General features: G+C 40.7%; 1 protein-coding gene across 3 annotated transcripts in view; it reads left to right on the forward strand.

The window, feature by feature from the left end:
- The window catches only part of FZD3 (frizzled class receptor 3), a 63,124-nt gene that overhangs the window by 2,348 nt on the left and 35,551 nt on the right, over positions 1-25,225 (forward strand). For 2 of the 3 annotated variants that reach the window (XM_057427561.1, XM_057427564.1), the window contains exon 2: positions 3,029-3,546. The exons of the other annotated variant lie outside the window; for it this stretch is intronic. In XM_057427561.1, the coding sequence (XP_057283544.1) occupies positions 3,298-3,546 (249 nt within the window). In that variant the 5' untranslated portion in view covers positions 3,029-3,297. The remainder of the gene's footprint in view (positions 1-3,028; positions 3,547-25,225) is intronic. 3 annotated transcript variants of the gene reach the window in all.

A 25,225-nucleotide genomic window follows, 5' to 3' on the forward strand; every position in this document is an offset into this window, starting at 1 on the left:
TTGCACAGTTAAAACTTTTTGTGGCTTACTGACTCTGGGTTTTTGCATGTTTTTTCTCAGTTTGAGGTTGTGGGAAGTCAGAGGATGGGTGATTTGTTTGGAATCTCTGCTTTGCATGTCATGAATATGATGATTTGTGCGAAGTGTTCTTGGAGTTTTTCCCAAGACTCTAGATCCTAACCTGGATTTGCCCAATGTTTGGGCTTCAGAATTTAACATAGTAATTGGTGTGAGTGCAGTTCATCTGCCACTGCTTCTGAACTTCTTGGGTGCCATTCCTGCAGTGGTCAGTAGAATTACAGGGAGCATGTGAGGAAATCGATGGCTAATCTGCACTGCAAGTTGATTTCACTGAAGTTGTTGAATGAAGTCTTTCGGAGCTGGCAGCCAAAGTTTTGGGCAAAAAGAAAAAAAAAACCAAACTTGAAACCAGTGTTCTGAAGATGACAACAAACTGAAAAGGCTTCTTTTCCTGAGTTTGGGGAACTGTTATTAAAATGTTGAAATCAAAAGGCTAGATTCGAAGGCGATTGAACAGCTTGTACAAAACTAAGTAGAAATCAGTTTTGTTTGTCTGGAACTTGTAATCTCTGGTCAGGATAGGAGAATATGCAGAAGTCTTCAGGTTTAAGTAATGATGCCTGGCAAATGGCATAGTTCAGAGCTTTGTTTTGTGGGCTTGAGGGTTGGTTTGTTTTTTTTTTTTTGAGAGAGACAACAAATTCTTAAAGTAAGTCCTGGGATCAGAAGGACATAGCTTTTCAAGGCTTGTTCAGCCGGGAGAAGAGAAGGCTCCCAGGAGGCCTCAAAGCAGCCCCCTAGTATTTAAAGGGGCTGAAAGGAAAGCAGGAGAGAGGGACTTCTGACAAGGGCCTGTAGTGACAGGACGAGGGGGAATGGCTTCAAACTCACATGGGAGAGATTTAGATGAGCTGTTAGGAAGTTGTTCCCTGTGAGGGTGATGAGGCCCTGGCACAGGTTGCCCAGAGAAGCTGTGGCTGCCCCATCCCTGGCAGTGTTCAAGGCCAGGTTGAACAGAGCTTGGAACACTGCCAGGGATGGGGCAGCCACAGCTTCTCTGGGCAGCCTGTGCAAGGGCCTCTTCACCCTCACAGGGAACAACTTCCTAACAGCTCATTCAGGTTGAACAGAGCTTGGAACAATCTACTCTAGTGGAAAGTGTCCCTGCCTGTGGCAGGGGGCTGGAATTGGATGATTAAGGTCTCCTCAAACCCAAACTGTTCTGTGAGTCTATAATTTTATTCTATAAAATTAGATTAAAATCAGGTGTGGTTAGATGTAGCATGTCTTAAACACTGTGGCTAATTTTGATCTTTTAAATTCAGCGTGTTGACTGGCTAGAATATAAGTGAGATGCTGTGGTTTGAGCTGTGTTGGTTCTGCCACCTGACTTAAGATGAGGATGGTTCTGGTCATGATCTTTTCTGGTCATGTTCTATTTTTCTTAGGTTTGGAACAATTTTAATATTCTTTATGTACTTCAGGGCTGCTTCAAAGATGGATTCCCCATCAATAGATGTGAGAGAGTAAGGAGCCTATGACAGCAAGTTGTCAATTACCCTAATTTATTATGTTTATATTTCGCATCTTGGTCTTTTTCCTATTTGCATATTTGTTTTTCCTAGACTGTCTTGCACAGCTACAGCAAAACCATTGCCACACATGATTTTAAAGAGATGCACAGAAGTGTTTAGGTTAGAAAAAACCTATCAAGATTATCTAGTCCAACTCTCAAAGGGCATGAGAGTTTCAAGAGCTATATGTTATTTAATTTTTCTTACCATAAGATGGGCCTATGTAAACAATGGTGTGCATACATAACTTTTCTGATGTGCTGATACCACCATGAGTCTGATTATTAACTCTTTTGTACCTCTCACAAAGTTTGCAGTAGGGAGAAAGGAAAAACTTTCTCCTCCGCTCATGTGTAGAATTTATTTCCTTTCCTGAATAGCTAAGGAAAAGATTTGCTCTCTCAAGATGGGAAGTCTGCTCAAGTTTGTGATTACCTACTCTTGGGAATATTGATAGAGTGCTTGAGGTTCTCCCATTCAAACAGAATTTCTAAATTACTGTTACCTTTTTTAACCATTTTTTTTAAAAAAAGCAGTTCGTTGGAGACTGGATTTTGCAAATTTCATTGCTGTAAGAATTATTGTAAGAAAAGGACCTCTTTATATTTTTACAGGTCTGTCTTAGCACTATGTGCTGAAGTCCCCATTCTGTTTGTTCCACTCCAGCCACTTAGTGCTGAGAAAATGCAGCTCCAGCCTTGGGGAACGATTGTTGTTTGAATTGGCTCTATAGGTAGAGTGGAACTGGCAGAGCAACCCTCCAAAATACCTTTGCAATTTCCATCTTCAAGAGTCTGTGGAGAAAGGGGTGCTCAAAGAATGCTGTCTTCCAGCTTACCCCTGGCTGTTATGGTGGCTTCTGGAGAGGAAGAGCTGAGATGTGTGCCATTAAAATGGGTTAGAGACAACAAATAAGTTGTTTACAACCAAACTAAAATTATCTATTTGAACACAGGGAGCCAAACCACGACTGTAGCTTGCTGGGCAGAGCTGTAGTCTCCAGTCCTGCAAGCTGGGACTTGTGTATTGGTGGTAGTGACTGTTTTGTTTTTGTTTTATAATTATTCAGCAGAAACTACGAGGCCATGCAGCTAGAAAGATGCTATCTATGTGAATGTACCAGTGGAGATGCTGAGTCATAAATAGCCGGGTTTCAGTGTGGTCAATGATTGTAATGCTCGCAGTTAAATTTAGTCCTTCATAGTAAATACATTTCCCATTTTCTCCATCCTTTTTGGGTAGAGTTTTATAGCATACCAGCTTCTTTTTTGTCAGAAATAGCCTGAAACCAGGATTAAAATTTGTCAAGGGACCCTCTAGTCTTGCACATGAGAACTTGAAGCAATTTGTCTGCCAGGCTATTTAGAGCTGAACTATTTTAAACAATTACAAGGCTTTTTATTATGGTCTCTTTGTTGTGTTCTTTATTCTAGGTTATCTAACAAAAGAAGAAAGTAACTTGACTGTTCTTCTGTCACAATGGGGTCAATTGTTTGGGAATGTGGTTAAGCATTTTAATACTTTAACCTACCACTTGCTATATAATACTGCAAAAAGAAAAGGCAAGATTTCTGTCATGTCCGTCTCTAATACGTCATCTTCTGGACTGAGCTAAGGATGTTGTATGCAAAGAGGATTCTGGTTTTGAAGAACCTTAAACAAGGACTGAAAACATTGCTGTTGAAGTGAAATCTGGGAGTACATGAGGAGTTGGAGCTTTCTGAGTGGGCTCAACAACCAGCCCCATTCCCAGTGTGGAAGGATGGCTATTAGCTGGATGTTGTGTTACCTTTGGCTTTGGGATGTTTTAATGGGGCACACGCGAGGCCACAGTTTATTTTCTTGTGAGCCCATCATCTTGCGGATGTGCCAGGACCTGCCTTACAATACCACCTTTATGCCTAATCTTCTGAACCATTATGACCAACAAACAGCAGCATTAGCAATGGAGGTAAGCCTGTTTCTTTTCAGCAATATGTTTTTGGCTGTTAGTTGACAAATAATTGGTAACAGAATCCAGGAAGATATTTATATTAGAAATAATTGAAAAATAAAAAAATCAAGATAATTAGTATTTTAAATATAAAACCAAATACCATTTGCATAAGATGTATTATATATACTAAAATATTCTATGACTACAGTGTTTGCCTAATTTAACTGAGTGTGAAATACTCTGTATATGTTTGTGTGTTAGTCTGTTACTTTAAATAGTTAGATCAAGAATGCATATTCTGAATGATCTGTCACTTAACTAAATGCCAGGAAAGCAGCATACTGAACAATGACTAGAAGATCTTCAGTTCTGAAGACTACATTCTTTGGTGGTTTTGTAATATTTGGTCTTTTCCTACTTGCCTGAAACTCAGTGTGAAGAAAATGAGAATAATAAGACATGCTATAAAAATAACAGAAATTGCTTATGTGTTAGCATGGCTTTTCTCAGCTGCAAGAATGTCTGGTCTGTGGAAAATTTAGTTAACTTCTTCCTGTTTCATGTACAGGAAGACAAGATTTGAGATTTGCACTTCCAGAGAAGGGCCACAAGGATGATCAGGGGACTGGAGCACCTCCCATATTAAGACAAGCTGAGGAAGTTGGGGCTGTTCAGCCTTGAGAAGAGAAGGCTGCGTGGATACCTCATAGCAGCCTTCCAGTATCTGAAGGGGGCCTATAGGGATGCTGGGGAGGAACTCTTCATTAGGGACTGTAGTGACAGGACAAGGGGTAACGGGTTAAAACTGAAACAGGGGAAGTTTAGACTGGATATGAGGAGGGAATTCTTTCCTGTTAGGGTTGTGAGGCACTGGAATGGGTTGTCCAGGGAGGTTGTGAATGCTCCATCCCTGCAGTGTTCAAGGCCAGGTTGGACGAAGCCTCGAGTGAGATGGTTTAGTGTGAGGTGTCCCTGCCCATGGCAGGGGGGCTGGAACTCGATGATCTTAAGGTCCTTTCCAACCCTAACTATTCTATGATTCTATGATTCTGTGATTTGTAATAATGGTACCTTATTACTGTTACCGTTATCCCTCAAACCCTCCTTTGGATTGATGCGTAATAATTTTCTCCTTTTCAAAAAACCCAACACATTTACACTTCTATCTATCGAATCTTTCTTTGGAGAACTTTCTTCATGGAGCTTTAGCCACACACTTAGTCTCTTTTTATCTCTACACTAGTTTATGCAAGACTTTTAAGTTCACTTCAAGTCTCTATCCTGCCACCCTACCTAAGGATTTTCCTTACTTGGTATAGTGTGATATGACTGAAATTGATGGAAATTCAGAATATTAGGCGGGTCTCACTGTCAGCCTCTTCAAATTTTCATGAGAGATTTGTGCATGAATAACGTCATGAGAGGTTGGTTTGTATTTTTGAAGTGCTTGGGAATCCTCGTGGGTACTGTGCTGTATGCTGAGGACAGAAGAAATAATCATGTTTTCATCTTTTAATGCTCTTCCTGATAATATAGAAACTTAATTGTTCTTGTTAAATAATAAAAAAAACCCAAGGCTTTATGTAGTCTTCCTATAGAAGAAATCTGGTTGTGAACCAGATTTGGCAGGCTTTTTAATGTAAGAAGAAAATAGAGATTCTGTCATGGCTTAAGCCCAGCCCAGCCAGTAATTCAGAATTTGCTTTGTTTTAAAGAACTATGGGCTTGCATTGCAATGGCTCAATGGATGTGACTAGGGATTTCAGTTATATTAAATACATAGCAACAGGAATGAATTTTGTTTTAGAATTGATTCTGGTAAGTTCTGAGGACCTTCGAAGATCTAACTGTAAGGAGGATAAATGAAGCCAAAGCAAGTAAGCAAGTTTAGTATGATAACAGCATGAATAGCTGGGTGTGTACAAACTGTTTAATATGCTTTGAAAGGCGGAATTTAGGATATTAAAAGAATTGATGAAACCAACTGGACTGAAGAAATCTGGGACTTGACTTGAAGAGGTGTGGAGATAGTGGGGTTAGGTTTTGTTGCATAGTAGGAGAATCCTAGAATCCCATTTCGGAAGGAACCTCAAGGATCATCTGGTCCAACCTTCTTGGCAAAGCATGAGCTAGACTGGATGGCCTAGCACCCTGTCTAGCCAGATCTTAAGTGTCCAATGTTAGGGAGTCACCACTTCCCTGGGGATGTTATTCCAGTGTCTGATTATTCTCAGGGTGAAAAATTTTCCTCTTGTGTTCAGTTGGAATCTCCCCAGGAGTAACTTGTGCCTATCACCCCTTGTCTTTTCCATGTGACTGCTTGTAAAATGGGAGTCTCTGTCTTCTTTGTAGTCATCCTTTAAGAACTGGAACATGGGGATAAGGTCTCCCCTGAGCCTTCTTTTTTCCAGGCTGAGCAACTGAAGATCTTGAGATTACGTTTCAGATACATTAAGCTGTAAGATTGTTGAGAAAACTGGAAGTGATAAATATATGTGTTTTACGGGAAATTATATTCCTCATATCAGTTGTAGTGGTCAGCTCATTTCATTGGATTTAAGAATGATTTGTTCTGTTGAAATGTCAGCTGAAAGCTTGACAGAGCAGTAGGAAAGCCAAAAGGAAAATCAGACGTGGAATAATTAGGGAAGGAATAAAGACCAGACATTATAGTGATGTTATAGAACCCTGTGGCTCACAAATAGCTGGAGTGTTGTGTGAAGTTCTAAGCTGTCTCAGAAAATGAGCTTGAATTGAAATAGATCCAGAGAAGAACAGGAAGAATGACCACAGGCTTCTGGAACATGTGGGACATGTCCCATATGAGGAGTGTTAGACTGTGGCAGGGCACTTTAGCCTACTTTTAAAATAGAAGAAAACCCCCACAACAACAGCAACAATTTCCATCATAAGTGGCATGCAAAGGGTTACAGGAATTGACTGTATACTGTCTCTTTCAGCACAGGAATTAGGTTGCTAGAAGCCAAGTCAGAATGAAAAGGAAGGGGTGGTTCTTCAAATAAATGGCAGTATAGAGCTGTGGAACTCTTAGATAGTACTGTGGATGAAAAATGTTTGAGGAGACTGGAACACAACTTGGAAGATAGTGCCAGAGAAGGTGACTAGGTAGAAAAAAAAAACCACTTCAGGCTCCTCAGCAGAATGGGTGAGTTGGAGCAAGTCCAGAGAAATACACAAAGATGCTCTGAGGGTTGGAGCTCCTCTTCTATAGAGACAGGCTGGAGAAGAGAAGGCTCCACAGAGACCTTATAGCAGCTTCCAGTGCCTAAAGGGGCTGACAAGAACGCTGGAGAGGGACTTTTGACAAGATCCTGTAGGGACAGGACAAGGGGGAATGGCTTTAAACTGACAAGAGGGGAGAATTAGATGAGTTGTAAGGAGGAAATTTTTTTCCCTGAGGGTGGTGAGGCCCTGGCACAGATTGCTCGGAGAAGCTGTGGCTGCCTCATCCCTGGCAGTGTTCAAGGCCAGGTTGGACGGGGCTTGGAGCAACCTGGTCTAGTGGAAGGTGTCTCTGCCCGTGGCAGGGAGTTGGAACTAGATGAGCTTTAAAGTCTTCTCCAATCCAAACCAATCTGTGTTTCTATGAAGTGTCACAGGTTGGGAGAGCATTTAGGGAATGTGAGAAATGTCCTAACAGTCCATTTTACCATGTATTCGCAATCTGCTCCTGGCAAGAGGAAGTGCTATTCAGGAAAGGGTTGCAACTCTCTTGCCTGTGGGCTGTTGCTCTGGTGCATCCCCGGTACCCACAGCCCCTGAATCCTGGTTATTAGGTCTCTGCCTGTTCCCTTTGGTATCATTTGATGGATCTTTTATCAATGGATTTCTCAAAATTATTTTATGACCCAAATATTGTCAAGCAGTTCACTTCACACCAGGCAGAAGAAGCACTTGTTCTCTAACTTGTTTTAAATCGCTTTCCTGCTAGTTCCATTAATACCCTTTTGTTCCAATATTGTGCAATTTTGTGCTGCAGTTAAATCCTCTGTTACACTTGTGATTTTTGGAAACCTCATTTTACCCTCCAGGCTTCTCTTCTCAAACTGAAGTGTTCCAGCTGTTCAGGCTTTCTTCTTGCAATTCAGCTGTTTAATTTCTGTAATAATTCTAGTTACCTTTCTCTTTCCCTTTGTGTAGCCTTGTCCTTGCTGAGGTGCAGAGATGAAAATGTCACACCACTCCAGGTGTGAGCACACGGGGGATTTATTCACAAATAAAATCACCTTTTTGCTGCTAATAGCTTCCTAGAAATGGCCAGCATTATGTTCATTTTTTCTGGCTTTTGTTGCATGTTAAACCAATGGTTTCGGAGAGCTGTCAAAAATATCACTTTCACTAACAGTCTGTTTGTGGCCACTGTTGGAAGCAGAGCAGTAATCATATGGACCCGCAGCCTGAGCCAGAATAACCACTGTAATTGGTCTTATCTCCATAAAAAAGCTTTCTGCTACAGAGAGAGAAACAGTTGAGGAGCCAGTGTTACTCCTCTGTGTTCTGTGGTATAAAGCTCAGCTTAATAGCATGAATTAGCTGGAGTGGAACACTGTGGTGCTGGAATTCATATACTAGCTTGATGCCAAAGCCACTCTTAAATTTAGCATGGGTGTGTTGGCGTTTTGGGTGTATATATGAGTCCCTTCTGCCAATATATTTAGTATATAGGCCAGTGTTTTCAGTCTGAGGGTATACTATGAACTACTTCTGAATGCTTTGTGAAAAGTGGTGAAGGATGTGCAAGGAAACAAGGCTGTTCTGAAGCTTAAATTCACTGTGCAGGGGCCTGTGCTTCCATTGCAGCTTCTTAGGGGTTTGAGCAAGAAGAAAGGAATGAAAAGCCACAGGTTTTCTTGAGAATATTTCCACTCCTATTAGCACCTAGATTGCACCTTAAACCTGTGCTTACCACAAAGAAAGTGTTTATTATCTGGCTTTTGGGGCATTCTTTAATGCAGTTAAATGGAAGGAGTGCTTCAGTTTTGAACTGAATGAAGTCTATTAAAGCTTGCATTGGTATATTTTTCTGGTAAACATCCCTCATCTCCAAGCCTTCCATTATTGCTGTAAGAGGAAAATAATGTAGCAGCAGAATCGGTGTGATTCATTTGGTGTACTAGGGAGAAGGCCTTGTACTTCTCACAGTTTTGTAGTACCACCTTTTCACCACGGTTCCTAATAAAAACCTTTAGAAAAATTAAGTGTGCTTGTACTGAAACACAACAGTACAACAAAGAGTGAGTCTGAAGCAAAGAAAAGAAATACTACAGCTGTTGTCTTACCAGCAACAAATTCAGGGTGCTTCTCATACCATTGATTGCTTCACTGAAGGAACTGTTTATACAGTTATTTTTTGTTACTTTTTGAAAACTAAGGAAAAAAATTTAGTCAGTTGTGGTTTTGAGTCTCAATATGATTCCTTCATCATGGTAATAAATGCTAATGAGTCATGTCACCAGTTTGTTATGTTGCAGCAATATTGGTATTAACCATAATTAAGCAAGGAAAATAGAATATTACATGAGGAGTCCATCTTAGTGTATACTGATCCATACTGTAATTGGTTCCTATCCTTTTATTTCCTTGCTGCATCAGCAATGAGTGCTTTAATCCAGGAGGATTGAAGTGAGTGCTTTGTGTGTTCAAGAACCTAGAGCATTATTTTGTCCCCTGATGTTTTTGAAAGGACTTTACTCCCTTTAAGAGATGACAAACACAGGTTGCACTAGTCCAACCTCTGGTAACATCTGCTTGGCTATAGCAGAGACTAATACGGGAGTTGTTTTATGCCTGCCTCTTTCTAAAAGGAATGATGCCAGCTAATACAGACTAGTCAGGACAGAGTATGTTGATCTGAGCTGGGAAGGGAGCATTGGGAGCCTCCCGCCTAGGCCCCGTGGCCTGGCTGAGCTGTCCAGGAACAGTGGGGAGCAGGGCTAGGAGCTGTCCTGGGCTGTAGTACTGCACAGCACAGACCCTGTGCACACACGTGGCTTCCCGACTCTGCAGGGTCATTCCTTTCATCTGCTTTGTGCCATGGTGTGAAACACATTATAAGGTGGTTTTCTACATTTTCTACAATTAGCTAATGGGTTATTTCATTACAAAAACCATCTAGCATGGATTGTATGCCCAATGAAGCAGTGATAACAGGGAAGTTAAATTACCCTTATTCCCCTGAGGGATCTGACCTTGTTTACCTACTTTTGGTTTATTATTGCTACAAAGAGTTATCTTCTGTCTCTTTTTTACTTAATATTCCTTTAGCTTGAAGGACTTGTTTACATGACAGCCTAGCAAGCAGGGTGGTTTTTTTTATCTGCCTTAGTGGAATTTTTGTGGACAAGTATATTTATTACACAACATGTAACTTGGTAGCCTGTTGGAGCCTGGGAGCATGCTATTACAGCATACAACGTTTTGTCACTGATGAAGAGAAGTGGTTTAATATGATGATTGCCACCCTTTTTGCAGTGAAATATACTGCCAGTACTTCCTCCTTCATACCCTGATTTTTATGGGACCTCACAAATAATGCAAAGGATCAAAGAGGCTTTAAAGGATAGGAACCAGACATAGACTGATTCAGTTTTTTTGCAGTGTGAGGGAGGTAGCTGGAAGGGGAGAGAAGTAATGTTGACTGCTAGTTCTGTTCTTACTCCCTCAGTGTGGCAAGATTCACCAGCTGGGAATCCTTGGATTATAGAATAGTTAGGGTTGGAAAGGACCTTAAGATCATCTAGTTCCAACCCCCCTGCCATAGGCAGGGACACCTCACACTAAACCATCTCACCCAAGGCCTCGTCCAACCTGGTCTTGAACACTGCAGGGATGGAGCATTCACAACCTCCCTGGGCAACCCATTCCAGTGCCTCACCACCCTAACAGGAAAGAATTTCCTCCTTATATCCAATCTAAACTTCCCCTGTTTAAGTTTTAACCCGTTATCCCTTGTCCTGTCAGTACAGTCCCTAATGAATAGTCCCTCCCCAGCATCCCTATAGGCCCCCTTCAGATACTGGAAGGCTGCTATGAGGTCTCCATGCAGCCCTTCTCTTCTCCAGGCTGAACAGCCCCAACTTCCTCAGCTTGTCTTCATATGGGAGGTGCTCCAGTCCCCTGATCATCCTTGTGGCCCTTCTCTGGATTTGTTCCAACAGTTCCATGTCCTTTTTATTTTGAGGACACCAGAACTGCACACAATACTCCAGGTGAGGTCTCACAAGAGCAGAGTATAGGGGCAGGATCACCTCCTTCGACCTGCTGGTCACGCTCCTTTTGATGCAGCCCACTCAATCCCACTGTCCATTGTCAGCGACGAAGATGTTAAACAAGACCGGTCCCAACACCGACCCCTGAGGGTCACCACTTGTTACTGGTCTCCAGCCAGACATTGAGCCATTGACCACAACTCTTTGTGGCCATCCAGCCAGTTCTTTATCCACCGAGTGGTCCGTCCATCAAATTGATGTCGCTCCAATTTAGAGACAAGGATGTTGTGTGGTACAGTGTCGAACGCTTTACACAAGTCCAGGTAGATGACATTTAAATAAACCATCCAGTCATGGAGTTTTGAGTGTTTAGAAGCAGAGCTAGTGAATATTTAATGGACTTTGTCATACAATATACCTTTACATATGTGGAGACACCTGGTTTTTCACACCCTATTTCAAATCTAGTGGTTTCTTGCTTGTACTGATTGCAGAGGATAATGGTGTTGACCAGCCACAGAGCACAGTGCATGCTGCAAGATTCGCATATCCTCCTAAGTATATTTCTGTGTGTATGGCACAGTTGTGGGTTTTTTTGGTGCAGTGTATTTTTTCCTCTCCTTCCAGTAGTGATCTTTGAAGTCTTAGTTCACTTTTTTTTTTGTCTTTTTTTAAGTAGAAAAGAACCAAAGTGTGCTTTAAAATGGCATCAACAGACAACATAGCTATATTTATTTCCAGCCTGGTCTTAGCGTCTGAGTTAGAGTTAGGCTTTTTTCCTATATAGGTAAGTCAAGTATTCAGTGGCTCATTTTAGTGCTGTTTCTCATACAGCTTGTCTATCAGGCATATAGTACTACTGATTTCTGATAACTGGGACCCAGTGTGGAATATTGTCTCTCAATTCTTGGTTCTGTAAGGGCCAGGGAGAAGTATGCAACATTCGCTGATCTTGGTTTATGTGATGGTGATTTCTCCCTTTCCTGGAGCTGGGAGGTAGTGCTGCTTCATTCTTCCTCCTGTTTCTAAGGGATTTTTTTTTCAGGGGGAGGTACAAGTGGAAAGCTTCTTTCTTTCCTACTGATCAGCAAGGATGGAGAGAATGCAGGGTGGAAAAGCTGAAACTTCTTTCACATTAATTCCATTCTTATTCCTTTCTGACCCCATCTGCTTTTGACTTACCCAGGTACTGTACCCTCCTAAATCTCAGCCCTTTGCCTTGCCTTTCTATGTTCTTCAGTTCTACATCCAAAACTCTTAGAAGGTTAAGAATATAAAGCCAATAAAAAAGTAGGTTTTAATCAGCTATATTTTGTAAGCACCCTAATCTTAGACACTGATTTGCAGTAAGGATTAATTTTCTTTAGTGTGTAAGATTATGATGCCTACAGAACAATGGAACTGTGCGTGATCATAGGAATGCAAGCAGTGCAGCAGCTAATTAAAGCCTACTCTTTCATTAACTTATATTCTCTTATTCCCACTCTGAATTTTCCCCTTAGAAATAGCCATGTAAAGATTTTAGATTGTTTTATTGTTAAACCAGAATGTCTCAAAGCAGGAGTTGCAAAGATGATTCTGCACATTACAGCCTCAGCAAAGGAGTGCTTAATAAGGTACTGCTTAGAAATTCTTGCTTTAGGAGCACCCGAGGGTTGTCTGTTTGAAACACATCAGCTTGTGGCTTCAGTCTTGATGTGTAAAGTGAGTGTTGTGCAAAGGTGAACTCCTGAGTGGCTAAGAACAATTAGGGAAGAACTGGAGCTGTTACATTCCCAAGTGGATCCGCACAAGAAATAGTATGATCTGACAGTTTTGTAAAACAAGGCTTCTGAGGAAGCTGTCTCTTCAGCATAGCCTCATAGTCTCATATTAGGACCATCAGTTTGATCCTTTTCACATTAAGGACCAGTGAACTTCAAGATGTTCTGAATGAGTATTGCAAATCCAAGTAATTCTGAAGTGTTTAGGCTCTTTGGACTGAAAGTGCAGCCATGTGAGATAATTGCAGATAAAGCAGAGCTACATATTTACACCTGCTTTAAAGTTGGTAGAGGTTTAAATAAGGAAGAAAGGAAAAAGCCTTGTCTTTGCCTAGAAATCTTCTGAAGCTTCCTCCTGCCATCTAACATTTCTACCTATTATCCCTCAAAATGATGTATTCAACTTTTCTCACTCTTAAGGAACCTCTGGTTTCACTTAGGCGTATTTGCATCTTTTATCCAACCTCAGAATCTCTATCTCACAAAAAAATGCGAAGACCCTGACATTAAAGCATGAAAGAATAAAGTACTAAAAAGATGCTATTTTTCTAAAAGAGATGCAAAGAATACAAGGGTTAAAACTTCTGCATATAGATCCTCAGTGCTCAAACAGCAGAACTAGATAGCAAGTGTTAGAAACCCTTCCTTTCTTTTGTCTGGTTATCATATGTGCTCCAGAGAATAAATTCAGAGATACTCTTTTCTAGTCTTTCATGTTTATCAAGAAGAACAAGATGCCACATGAATATTTTCAAAATGAAGATCAGTAGTGAGAGAGAAGATGAGGAGAGGGAGTGTTTGGGGTTTTTGTTAAATCCATAAATGACTGTGCATTGAAGGTGACCTCTGCCACAGTGTTCATATTTTATTGAATAAAAGATTAATTCCAAATGATGGTTCAACCAGAAATATGGAAATGAAGTTTAGCCTAATAGTTTTGTGAAAGCATATGAAAAAAACATTAGTTTTATGTAATGATTCATTTTAAAGGAAAAGACCTATATCTTAATCAACATCTATTCACAGCAGGCTTGTTTTCAGGGTCATAAAGACAAATAGCTTTGCAGTGTGTCTAATTCTGCCGCATCTGTTGGAGGCTTAAAGAGGAATTAACAGCAAAGTTGGAACACGCATGAATTTCTTTTGAAGAGTTAAATGACAATGTGCTGTGTAGTCAGCTGTAGCTTTATAACTGCAAGCATAAACTCAGAGGCAGAAGAATGTTGTGCCAGAGCCTTAAGGGGATATTGGTCTTGCTGTGTACCATTACCCTTACAAACATACAGACATTCATTCCTGTCTTTGTATGCTTTTTTCTACCTTAATCAAAATCAGCCAGTTGATTCTCTCAGATGATGCTGCTGTGGGACAAGAAACATGTTTATATTGTGTATGTATATAAATGCTGTAGTAATACAGGTTAGTATTTGTACAGTGAGTAGACTTAGCTTTATATCTAGTAGCGTGTGTAACTTAGAGGATATAGTTCTGCTGTATTGGTATGGAAATAGCTACCTTGTATTTTGCACTTATATTTATGAGATTCTGTCTCTTGTAAGGCAGAGACTGAGCATGTCTGTTGTAGAATCAAGTCAACACTTCTGTTTTGTCCAAGTTAGACTTTTTCCCCTTTACAATCTTCTGATACAAAGATTCTTTAGGTATCTCGGTTATAACTTGTGAGCTGATGTAACAGGTTGGAAGCTCTTTAGTTTTCTGTACTTTCAACTTGCCAGTCTTTTACCAGTGTTTTTTGTGCGAAGCCTGGGCAGGGACTGCCTGGGCAGTAGGCAGTAAATAACTGTCTACTACTTAAAAGTTGTGTGGCTTGGCTAGGATGTATTTTTTATTCTGCTGGTCATTTGAAGTGGTGGGGTTTTCTTGCTTTCTCTCGTGTGTGATAATGGTTCCAATTATAGGATAGTTGAATTCAAAAAGAAAGCCACAACAGACTGAGAATAAGTATGAAGTAATAAGCACCAAGGAGCAGTTACCGTAAATTTTACCATTGTCTTGCTCCTATGGCTGCGGCTTTCTTCTTTGTTTCAGGAAACATTTGTGGTGATTTTAGAGAAAGTTAGGCTAGGTTTTATGGATTTGCATTATTTTTGTATCAGTGGGATGTTCTTGTGTGGCTGTGAAGCTCCTGTGTTCTGTGGTATGAGAAGAATAATTCAACAAAGCATGTTTTTAACATTCAAAGGACAAATCTTAAATTCACATGTGCCTCATTTGTTCCACCTTACTCCCCATTTTGTTTCCTGATCATTAAGAGATGGAAACACATGAGGGTTTTGTCACTTTCTGAAGGAAATGGAGCCAGTAGGTTGTCCTGCATCTACCACCAAACTGGTACTGAATGTAAGCAGCCTGTAGGCTGCAAAATGGTTGAGGAACCTAGTACTCTTGAACTGAGTTCATTATTCAATCTTGCAATGCTTTGGACAGGCAAGGCAATAAAATACTCTTTAAAAGAATGTGTTTGGTGTGACAAACAGGCTAGTAGAAATGAAGCTGGGGAGGAGATGCATAAATGTGAGAACCTAAGAACAGTGATACAAAGTCAGACCAGAGGTCTGTTTAGCCTGTTATTCTGTCAACCGGTGGTGGCTTGCAGCAGGTGCTGTATGGAGCAGGTCAGGTATGTCATGGAAATTTACCCAGTCTGCTCTTCCATCTTCAGTGATCTGTGGCTTGGAAATGATGTCTGGCATTAGTAACCTTTGATGCATTGTTCTAAAATATTACAAGCTCAATAAGAGTGAACACTGTGCAGCTGCAGCAAAGAAAGCCAGCAGGATGCTGGGGAACATCAGCAAGGGCATCATCAGCAGAGACAAAGATGTTATGAACCCCTGGCTAGCGGGGTGCTGGGACATCTAGTCTAGGTCACATTTTGCCAAGATAGATTGGACCAGATGATCCTTGAGGTCCTTTCCAACCTGGAAGTCTGTGATTCTATGAAAATGCATCAGTTTTCTTCCTGTACTCATACATTATTTTAGCATTCAAACAAAACAGTGGCAAATAGTTATCTAAGTTAAAGGCATCATATGAAGAATTTGCTGTTGTGTTTTTTTCCTCTTCAAATGCTCCACCTGCTGTTTTTATGTTCCATACTTCTTGTGCTGAAGATACAGGGAACAACTGGACCGTATTTTTTCTTTATGTATCACTTGTGATTTTATAGAGCTGTTTCATGCTTCATCCTCCTGCTGTCTCTTTTACAAGCTGCAAGAATAAAATTATGCCATATTTATATCTTTATGAAGACATGAGTGCAATGGCATGTTAATATTCTGTATGTAAATCTGCTTTGTCAGATTGCTCTTGCAGCAACAATAATGACAAGACTATCTGCAGAACTATTAGTGTAAACTGGCGCTGCATGTTTGAAGCTGTAGCTCAGTAGCAATCCTGAAGCTGTGTGGCTTCCAGTTATTGTGAGGCATTCAGAAAACATCTTCAGAGGCCATCAAAGGCAAGAGGGGTATTAAGCATCTCTTCAGGAGCACATTAAATGTGTAAGACTTGCAAATCAGATCTGCCCAGTTTCTCTCTGCTTGCATATAAATTAATACGATGCAATTATGTGGTCTTAAAACCAGTGTGAAGTTGGATACTTGGTCCTTAAAAGTTTTATTTCTTTTTTTTTTTTTTTTTTTATTTGTAAGACTTTTTTCTTTTTCCCTACCCTAGGTCCAGGGATTGTATTTTGTTTCTCATCTTGTGAATTTGGCCATGCTGGTCCCTCCTCCTCTCCACCCCTGCCCTGCGGAGTGAGTTCCTATGGTTACCCCCCCTCTTTGTGGGGTGACAAAGGTTGGCATCTTGATTCTCCCGAGCCAAATTCTGCCCTTTGACTCTCTCCCCTTTTCACACCCCTTGCTCGGCTTGGCCTCTTGCTCTGCTCGGAGGCTTGTCAGCCAGGGGGTTCCCATGGAGACGAGGAAGGAAATTTGAAAAGAGAAGAGAAGCACAAAGGGCTGCTTCATTTGAATTTGAACGAGGAAGGGAGGAAGGCTCCTTGGAGTTCATCTTTGTGTGTTGTAGAAACCTGAAATTTATCTTTTAAAAGTTGCTTTCAATTTGTAAACTTGTTTATACTCCCTGTTTCTTGATTTATAGAACAAAAGTTGTCATGTTTGTGATGCTGAGCAAGGAGCAGCATTTTTAAGTTCAGTGAGAGATTGCTGCTCACCCATTCATTTAGCTTTCTTCCCCTCACAGGTCAGACGTATCATTCATGTTTCTAATATTTTTCTCTGAAAACTTCCATACAATACATTTTTTTCCTTCATAATGATTCAATCATACTGTCAGTTATCTAACAGCTGTGCAGGCTTTTCTGCGTTGGAGTGGATAAATCTATGCTGCATTAGCTGAATGCCTGCTCTTGAGTATTCTTTCTAGTTTCTTATTTTACCTTTGTAGTGTCAAGGTCTGATCTGGGCAGGTGCAATATGGAAATACAACTGCAGGGAAGAACTCAGTAACAAAGTTTGACCTTGGATTTCAGTTTTGATGCTTACTGTCAATAATAAAGAAAAAAACATCAAGAAAACAAAATTGTGTCATGTGGTAGTAAATACCTTTTGGGACATTTTATCTGCATGTTTTACAGATGTTTTAAATATTAAAGTTTGATACTAATTGGTTAAAGAGCAGTGAAGTCACTTTGTCTTCAGATTTTCCTCTGTAGCTTCTTGAATCAGAAATTGTCAAATTCTCACAAAAGAATAGTCTTTGCCTCATGTAGACGAAACACCATTTAAATGGTTCGATTTGAAGATTTGCCCTCTTACACTTTACAAGATCTTGTGGCTAAAACACTGAAACATCTCAGATGCTGGAGACTAGACACTGACATTTTCTTAGTCCTGCTTTCTCTACAGGCAAATTATTCCATTATTCAGAATAACCTTAATTAAGTGGTATCACAAAAAGGTGACATAATTCTTCAGATCCATCAGTTACTTTTTTTCTGACACAATGGGAGGTGGATGCTTTTGTCTGGAAATTGTAAGTTTCCAGGCTTTTAAAATCTAGGCTTTGGTTCCCTTCCCACTTTGTACTAGTTGCTGTTAGTAGGCAGGGTCACGGAGGGGACTCAAGACTTGAAGCCGGACCTGTAAGAGATCTGTGGCTCATGGTTCTCCTGCAGCGGTAGCTGATTCCTCCAACATAACCTGTTGTGCCCATCAGAGAGGAGCCAGTGGGACAGCTTAAATAATGTGGTTTTGATCTCTAGGTGTTAGTCCTCATCCATTAGGTGGTAGCCAAGTATGAGTGAAATCCACAAAGACCTATTGAGCAGAACTTACCATGTTATATTAACAAATGCACGTACATACACTCCAGTCTGTTACCCCATCCTGCTGCTTTTCAGGTTTAAGAGACAAAGGGAGCTGGAAGACCAGCTCTGCTATGTGACCTTCTGATGGCTCTTGAGAGCAGAAATACTCTGGGGCTGGTCTCCAGTGGCCTGACAGTTGAGCCCTTCTGTGGGTAACCAAACGGGGCTTATTGCAGCAGGCTTCCAGCACTTCCCTGCCTTATAGCTCCACACCTGGTCTTTGCTCAAATGCATTCTCCATGTCTCTTTTAGACACACACACACACACACATATATATATCCATATATATATCCCTATATATATATATATATATATAAAAAAGGGATTTTGCAGCATTGGGCTATTACTCAGAGGCAATCGGTGGGAAAATGCACCCTTCTCGTCTCTTGCATCCCCTTCAAATGCTTACATCTCCAAGCAGTTTCATGCAGTTTTCCTATTTATCTGACCTGCTCTTTTATAGTTTGATCCCACTGATTCCGTTCTGCATCAGTCCCCCATTGCAAACCCTCTGGCAGTGTATTCCATACAGAACCTGGTGCACAGGGTACATTTACAATGCTTGTGTCATGTACTGTTTGAGATGTGTTTTGAAGGGGTACTTTGTCCACAGTACCTGTAGATATTTGCTGCTCTTCATTCTGTTTAACTAGACAAGAATTTGTGTCTATCATCCTGTGTAGGGGCCTCACAGAGTAGTTGCGTATTCTTTTTGTCTTCCCTTCCTTCTTTCCATCCGTGTCCCCTCTCTCCTCCCACTGTCTTGTTAATCCTGTTATTGTGTGAGGTCTTGTCCTAGTTGTCTGGAGCATTTCAAAGACATGCAGGATACACTGTGGGAGCAATTTTTTCCCCAAACTGTGTTAGTGATACGGAAGAGAGCTGGGCAAAGGCTTCTGTCCTCACTGGGAGAAAATTCTCAACCTTTAAGGGCAAAATATTGTTTAATGTATTTTGAGAGAAGCAAGCATGCTTTCAGGGTGCCGCAGAAACAAAGAAGCAGAGGCACTGTGGGAATTCCCGTCAAATATTTATCTGGTAAATTATTAACTGTAGGGAAGAAAAATCAACTTTGGGAGTTTGGGTTTATTCTTAATTTGATCGTTTTGGTGAGACTTTCAGAATTGGTCATTCAGATGCTTGTGAGGCGGGTGGCAGCCTTCTGTTACGTGGAAAAGTGCTGTACAATTGCAGTTACTTTTTATTCTTTTTCCCTGTCCTCCCCTGCAGTGTTCATCTGTGACCTCATTAACTTGGCACTAAAGGGGAGGGACAGTATCCCCTGATGAATCTTCAATTTTAATTTATAGCTGCTGTGTTCAGACATGTTTTTTAAGAGTGGTTAAAGATTGAAGTCATCAGCTAATTACCTTAAAGCTTCTATTAAGAGCAGAAATGAATTTTCATTTAATATGTTAGAGTCAATTGAGATTTTCTCAGTCTTCACTTTTTTGCTCTGTTACTGTCTGATGAAGTAGTGAGGCCTGTTCAGTGAGTGGCCCTCTTGTAATTCTGTAATTGGGTAGAAGAAATAAATATTGGGATGGACAATCTCTTTTGAAAGTTAAAAAAGCCATCCCAGTAAATGGAGTCAGGTTTGTTCAGTATGTATAGACTCACTGTAGAATTAAAGCAATGGTAGAAAAATCTCCTAAAATTTCCAAAGACTGAAAACTTCCCCCAAAGCCTCATTTTCTCATTGTTTGTCTGCAGCACACAGGAATAATTTCATACATAATACCAAAACATAGAAAACTGGTCCCAAGATTCAACTAGCCCCAGGTCACCTTTGATTTTGGTAACAGAATCATAGAATAGTTAGGGTTGGAAAGGACCTCAAGATCATCAAGTTCCAACCCCCCTGCCATGGGCAGGGACACCTCACACTAAGGCATTTCACCCAAGGCCTCGTCCAACCTGGTCTTGAACACTGCCAGGGATGGAGCATTCACAACCTCCCTGGGCAACCCATTCCAGTGCCTCACCACACTAACAGGAAAGAATTTCCTCCTTATATCCAATCTAAACTTCCCCTGTTTTGAGTTTTAACCCGTTATCCCTTGTCCTATCACTACAGTCCCTAGTGAAGAGTCCCTCCCCAGCATCCTTGTAGGCCCCCTTCAGATCCTGGAAGGCTGCTATGAGGTCTCCACGCAGCCTTCTCTTCTCCAGGCTGAACAGCCCCAACTTTCTCAGCCTAGCTTTATTATACTTTCTTGCAGTAAGAACAACAATACAGGATGATTCTGCATGGAGTCCCTGGTAACACTGAGATACAATCTGTTATTTTTTCACTTAAGCTTTCAGGTAAATCTACACATTTTCCTAAATAAAACCTGGATTATAGCATCATCTGCCCACGTCTACCCAATTAATGCATGTAAAGAGTACTAAGTACTTCAGTTTTACTTTTCTTGTGTTATAAATTGCTTAAAATAATCGCAAACCCAGATATAATCCCCTGAGAATCTTTACAATCAAAGTAGTCTGAAAACTGTAATTGGTAAATGAGAGAGAAGAAACATGGTAACAGCTGTAGCAGAGTAACTGTAAAGTGAGGCATAAAAAGCTGTTGAATTGAGATAGTGCAGCTTATTTTGGGATAGTTTCTGCTCTAGTGAATGCACGTAGGGGACAGCAGGGCCGCAAAGCTTGTAGAGTGGAGGCCACACATCCAGGAAAACTGTCCTGTATTCTTTATGCATGTGAAACCTGTTAATTTCTAGAATTAGCTATACCAAAAGACAACTCGGTATACTAGACTGATAGTGTGGCCTTCCTGGCAATTAAGCATGAGGGAAATAAAATAAATATCTGTCAAGCCAGTAGATACCATGTGTTTACATATTGCCCTGTGAGATATCTTAGAATCACAGAATGGTTTGGATTGGAAGGGACCTTAAAGCTCATCCAGTTCCAACCCCCTGCCATGGGCAGGGACACCTTCCACCAGACCAGGTTGCTCCAAGCCCTGTCCAGCCTAGCCTTGAGCACTGGCAGGGATGGGGCAGCCACAGCTTCTCTGGGCAGCCTATGCCAGGGCCTCACCACCCTCACAGGGAACAACTTCTTCCTAAGATCTCATCTAAATCTCCCCTCTGTCAGTTTAAAGCCATGCCCCCTTGTCCTGTGCCTACAGGCCCTACTCCCTTGACCTGCTGGTCACGCTGTTGATGATGCAGCCCAGGACACAGTTGGCTTTCTAAGCTGAAAGCACACACTGCTGTGTCATATATGCGTATGTATGTATGTGCTGGGTCATATGCTTAATTCTGCGGTCTGAAAATGTAGATCTTCTATCCAACTGCTGACATGTGTGTGTATGTCTCTGTGTATGGTTTTGCTGGTATGTAGATGTAACAGATGGTTTGTAATGTTAGTTAAGACACAGCTGTTGAACTATTAGCATTCATTTTACAGATAGATTTTACTTGCTCTTCAGCATAATTTTTATAGCGTTGATCCAACAGATTATGTTCTTACCTCAATTTGCATCATATTATTTATGTTCATAATTTTATTGGATCAGTGTCATGCTCTGCTTCTTTCCAAGCCATTATCTACTAAACCCCCTAGTTTTTCCATTGTTAGAGATGCATTATTGTATTAGCTGAGTATTCCTTTGATTTTCAATTTAGACAATAAATATTGGGCAGATTCCAGAAAAGTTTCAAACGTGTCTATAAAGCCTTTTGGCACCATCAGTTTTGCTTTTTTTGTATGTGTGTATAATAGTACGTTACAACACAGTAGCCTTAGTGGATATTGCAAGATCATTCCCTGAAGTATTTAGGTTAGATTCATTATGGGCTTTCATAGGAGCAGAATTAAGTCATTTAGCCTATGCCCAAGGAGATTTTCATCCTAATGTAACAGGTAAGACATGAGAGTTCTTGAATGGTAATTCCTTCTTTGAGAACACTGATACTCATAGCTCAAGCAGAAAGCTTATTACAACATCTGGCTCTGCCATTGTATTCTCATACATGAAACCAAGTGTTTGGCTAGTACGAGAATTTTGAGAGAGAATTTTGACAGCGGACTGGCTGCCAACAGAGTAGCAAATAGAGTTTCCTGAATTCATTTAGCAAGCTTTTTTCTCTTGCAGCTGTCTGTCTGTGAAAGGTTATGCTCCTGGGTTTTAACAGCATCAACACCTCTTCTCTGCCTTAGCAAGAGGTCTTAGTATTCTGTGTTGCGGAGCTAAGGCTATAAACTCAAGAGTTTACCTTAAGCATATCCTTGTAATGTTTTTGGGGTCTGGCTGCGTTCAGGTCAGCTGAACTCTGTTTTAGATGGTTATGAACACACTGGATATCCTGAGGGTTCAATGGTAACTAACTGTAAGGTCAGCTTAGCTGTGCCCTGTTCTTTGTCCTCCAGTAAAATGTCCTTTTGCACCTCTTGCCCTGGCACCAGACTTTGCCCAAACCTATTATAAGGTCATTAAGGAGATAAACTAGCAAAAAAAAAAAGTTTAGAAAAAAGTGATTTGATCAACCCTGGTGTATTACACAGGAAAGATTACTTAGATGCTCACACTTTAAATTCTCAGTATTCAGGACCTTACCCTGACTTTTTACACTACTAATAGTCCAAATACAGCACGTGTGGATTTGAGGTTAGTTTCATGGACAGTTTAAATCGATCTTAAACCCAAGTCAGTGCAAGGGAGGCTGGTGGCAGGGAGAGGGCAGGGGTCGATAAAGTTATGCCCATTGTGAAACTGCCCCCTGAAGTGCATGAGGTAACAACTGTGATTTGTTCTCAATTTCCAAGCCACAGAGGAGGAGGGTGATAATGCCACTGCTTACATTTACTTTTAAGGGAGTCAGCATACTGTAGATTCTCTTGGTTAGTCTGTCAAGAAGCGCTTTGTCTTGAATGGAAGAATCGAGAAAACAGAAACCTCCTTCCATCCTCATCCCAGTGGAAAACACGGAGCTTCACACAGTCTGCACTGGTGTGCAGTATTAAGCTCTCTTAGATATTCTGCTAAGTCAGCTATGTAAAAAACCACAGTCAGTGAAGTCACAAATGAAATAGCAGAAGTCATCAAGCCTTTGAAAAATAAAAGTAAATTTTCTTCAGCAGGAATGTCCAGTATTGCTTTCATTGTATTTTAGAAACCCAACTTGTGTAATTTTACTCTGCAGGGTATTAATGTTGGTTATTATGTGGCAGACACTGTCATTCTCTGTGTTAATGGCAGTAAAATAAGAAAAGGCGAAAAGGCGAAGCAAATCTGATTGAATCTTGGCTGTGATCTTATTTGTATTTTTCCTTATGTTTCTGATTTTCAGAAATTCACTTTTTTATAAGCAATGAATAGCTTGATCTGGCTACTGGCTCCATTCTGTGCTTTCAAGTTAGAGTCAAGTCTTCCAACAAATCGTCATACCAAATGCTTTTCCTCCCTTGCTCAGCAAGATAAATTTTTGAGCACTGCTCCAACAGTGAATTGTTTATACTCTTCACTCATGTTATTTTTCAAGGAGACAGACCTCCCTTGAGTTGGCAGAAATAGTCTCTGAGTCCCTGACATGCAGATCAGTCTGCAGTGGCAGAGGTGAGGAAAAGAAAAGGCTGTTATCACTGATGCTCCACTTCTCGTAATGGGTATCTTTCTCTTTCCCGCAGTGACAACTGGAGCATTTTTTTTGGCAGGTATCAAAGCAGTGATCATGCTCAGTTTGTGTTTGGAAGGTTTTCTCTGTAACTGCAGGAGATACAAATGTGTTGTTTGAATGAAAAATATTATTTTATCAAGACTTGGAGCTCCTGCCCCATAGTATTCTGCTTGCCCAGGCAAGTGTGCTTCATAGCATCTTAACTTCATAGTACCTAAAATACAGTCTGGAGGACTATATATTTCTCTGTGATACTTTGGAATTCTCCCAAGCCCATCACAGCAGGCATATGGAGAGGAAGGAGGAAGTCCAAGCAGTCTCAGCTGCCTTATAAAAACTAACATTTCTTGCAAATAAAAATTGTTACTAGGACCACCCATCTGCATTCATCAGTTCCTGAAACAGAAAGACCACATTTAGGCAAAGTTCAAATTGACAGATGGATGCCATCTTTTCAGTGTCTTCCAAAAGAACTTCAGAATTTAAAATGAAGCAGGAGACCTCTTCAAGGAACCGGAGCAGATGGCTTTGGTTTTTAGTCATATAGACAGAGATTAATGTCTTTTGCTGTCTTTTAACTACTTTCATCTTTATCTTACATTCTTTTCCTGCATTTGAGTAGTTAACCTTGGCTATCTGTTTACAGACCAGAAAGCTTAGGATGGTTTGCATGATTGCTGCCCTTTCACAAGTAAGACAGGCAAACTAATTGTTTTTAGGTTTTAAAGGGAATAATAGCAGGGTGATTGTCTATCATGAGAAAATACTGTTTAAAACCATACTAATTACTTGACATTTTTATTGTTGGAATGACTTAATAGCTATTTAAAATGCAGACATAGACTTTCAGTACTAAGGTAAAACAATACAAAATTTTTTGCTTCCCAGTTCATAAAGTAATATAGTCTCAATTTAATCCTCATTGCAATCATAATCTTTTCAGCTAACTCAAATGCTGAGACATGGGATGTCAGAAGCCTGTGGGTTATGTGGTTCATAAAGGTCTGTACAGATAATGTGAGAATAGCTTTTTTCCATGCTGGTGAGAAAAGCTTAACAGGCAGCCAGAATTGTGACCCCATTTGGCTTTTCTCACATGCCTCACTGTGCAAAGCTAGAAATAATTACCAAAAAAAGTATACCTCAGTTTCTCCAGACAAGGAAGTTAATGGTGAGGTAAGCTTTGAATGTACATTATACTAAGTATTCCACGCTAAATTTGTCTTGGCACTGTGCATTAAAAGCAGGCTTGGGCAAATTAGCCTGTTGCCTTTTGAAAACAGAATCAAGTGTCTGTGCAATAAAACTGCAGTTCCACAGTCACATTAAGTTGAGCAACCATGGATTAATTCCAGAAGAAACGGACTTCTTACACACCTGACTGCATGTTTCTGGCCCTTTCTGCAACCATTCCTTATGTGCCACTGTCTAACTCATGGCCAGAGTGAGTGGGAAAAGAAGTAGCTTTATGTTAGATCCAGCTCTGGAGCTTTTTGAAGAAGTTAGTGCCCCAGAACACTGCTCTTTGCAGATCACTCTGCTGTGTGAGCACTCTCTCATCTTCTTTAGGAAACACCAGCAAGGTTAAGGCAGGACTCTCAGGTATGTCCTCAGCTGAAGTTAGCCTCAGCAGTGTAAGTACTACAGCAGTTGTTCAGCTCAGGATGTGAACTTACAACAAATATTTTCAGGTTGAGTTTATGTACCAGCATGTC

The sequence above is a fragment of the Pezoporus wallicus genome, unplaced genomic scaffold (assembly GCF_028554395.1).
Source record: "Pezoporus wallicus isolate ANWC-B61680 ecotype Strahan unplaced genomic scaffold, APGP_CSIRO_Pwel_v1 contig_6464, whole genome shotgun sequence".
Classification (NCBI taxonomy): domain Eukaryota; kingdom Metazoa; phylum Chordata; class Aves; order Psittaciformes; family Psittacidae; genus Pezoporus; species Pezoporus wallicus.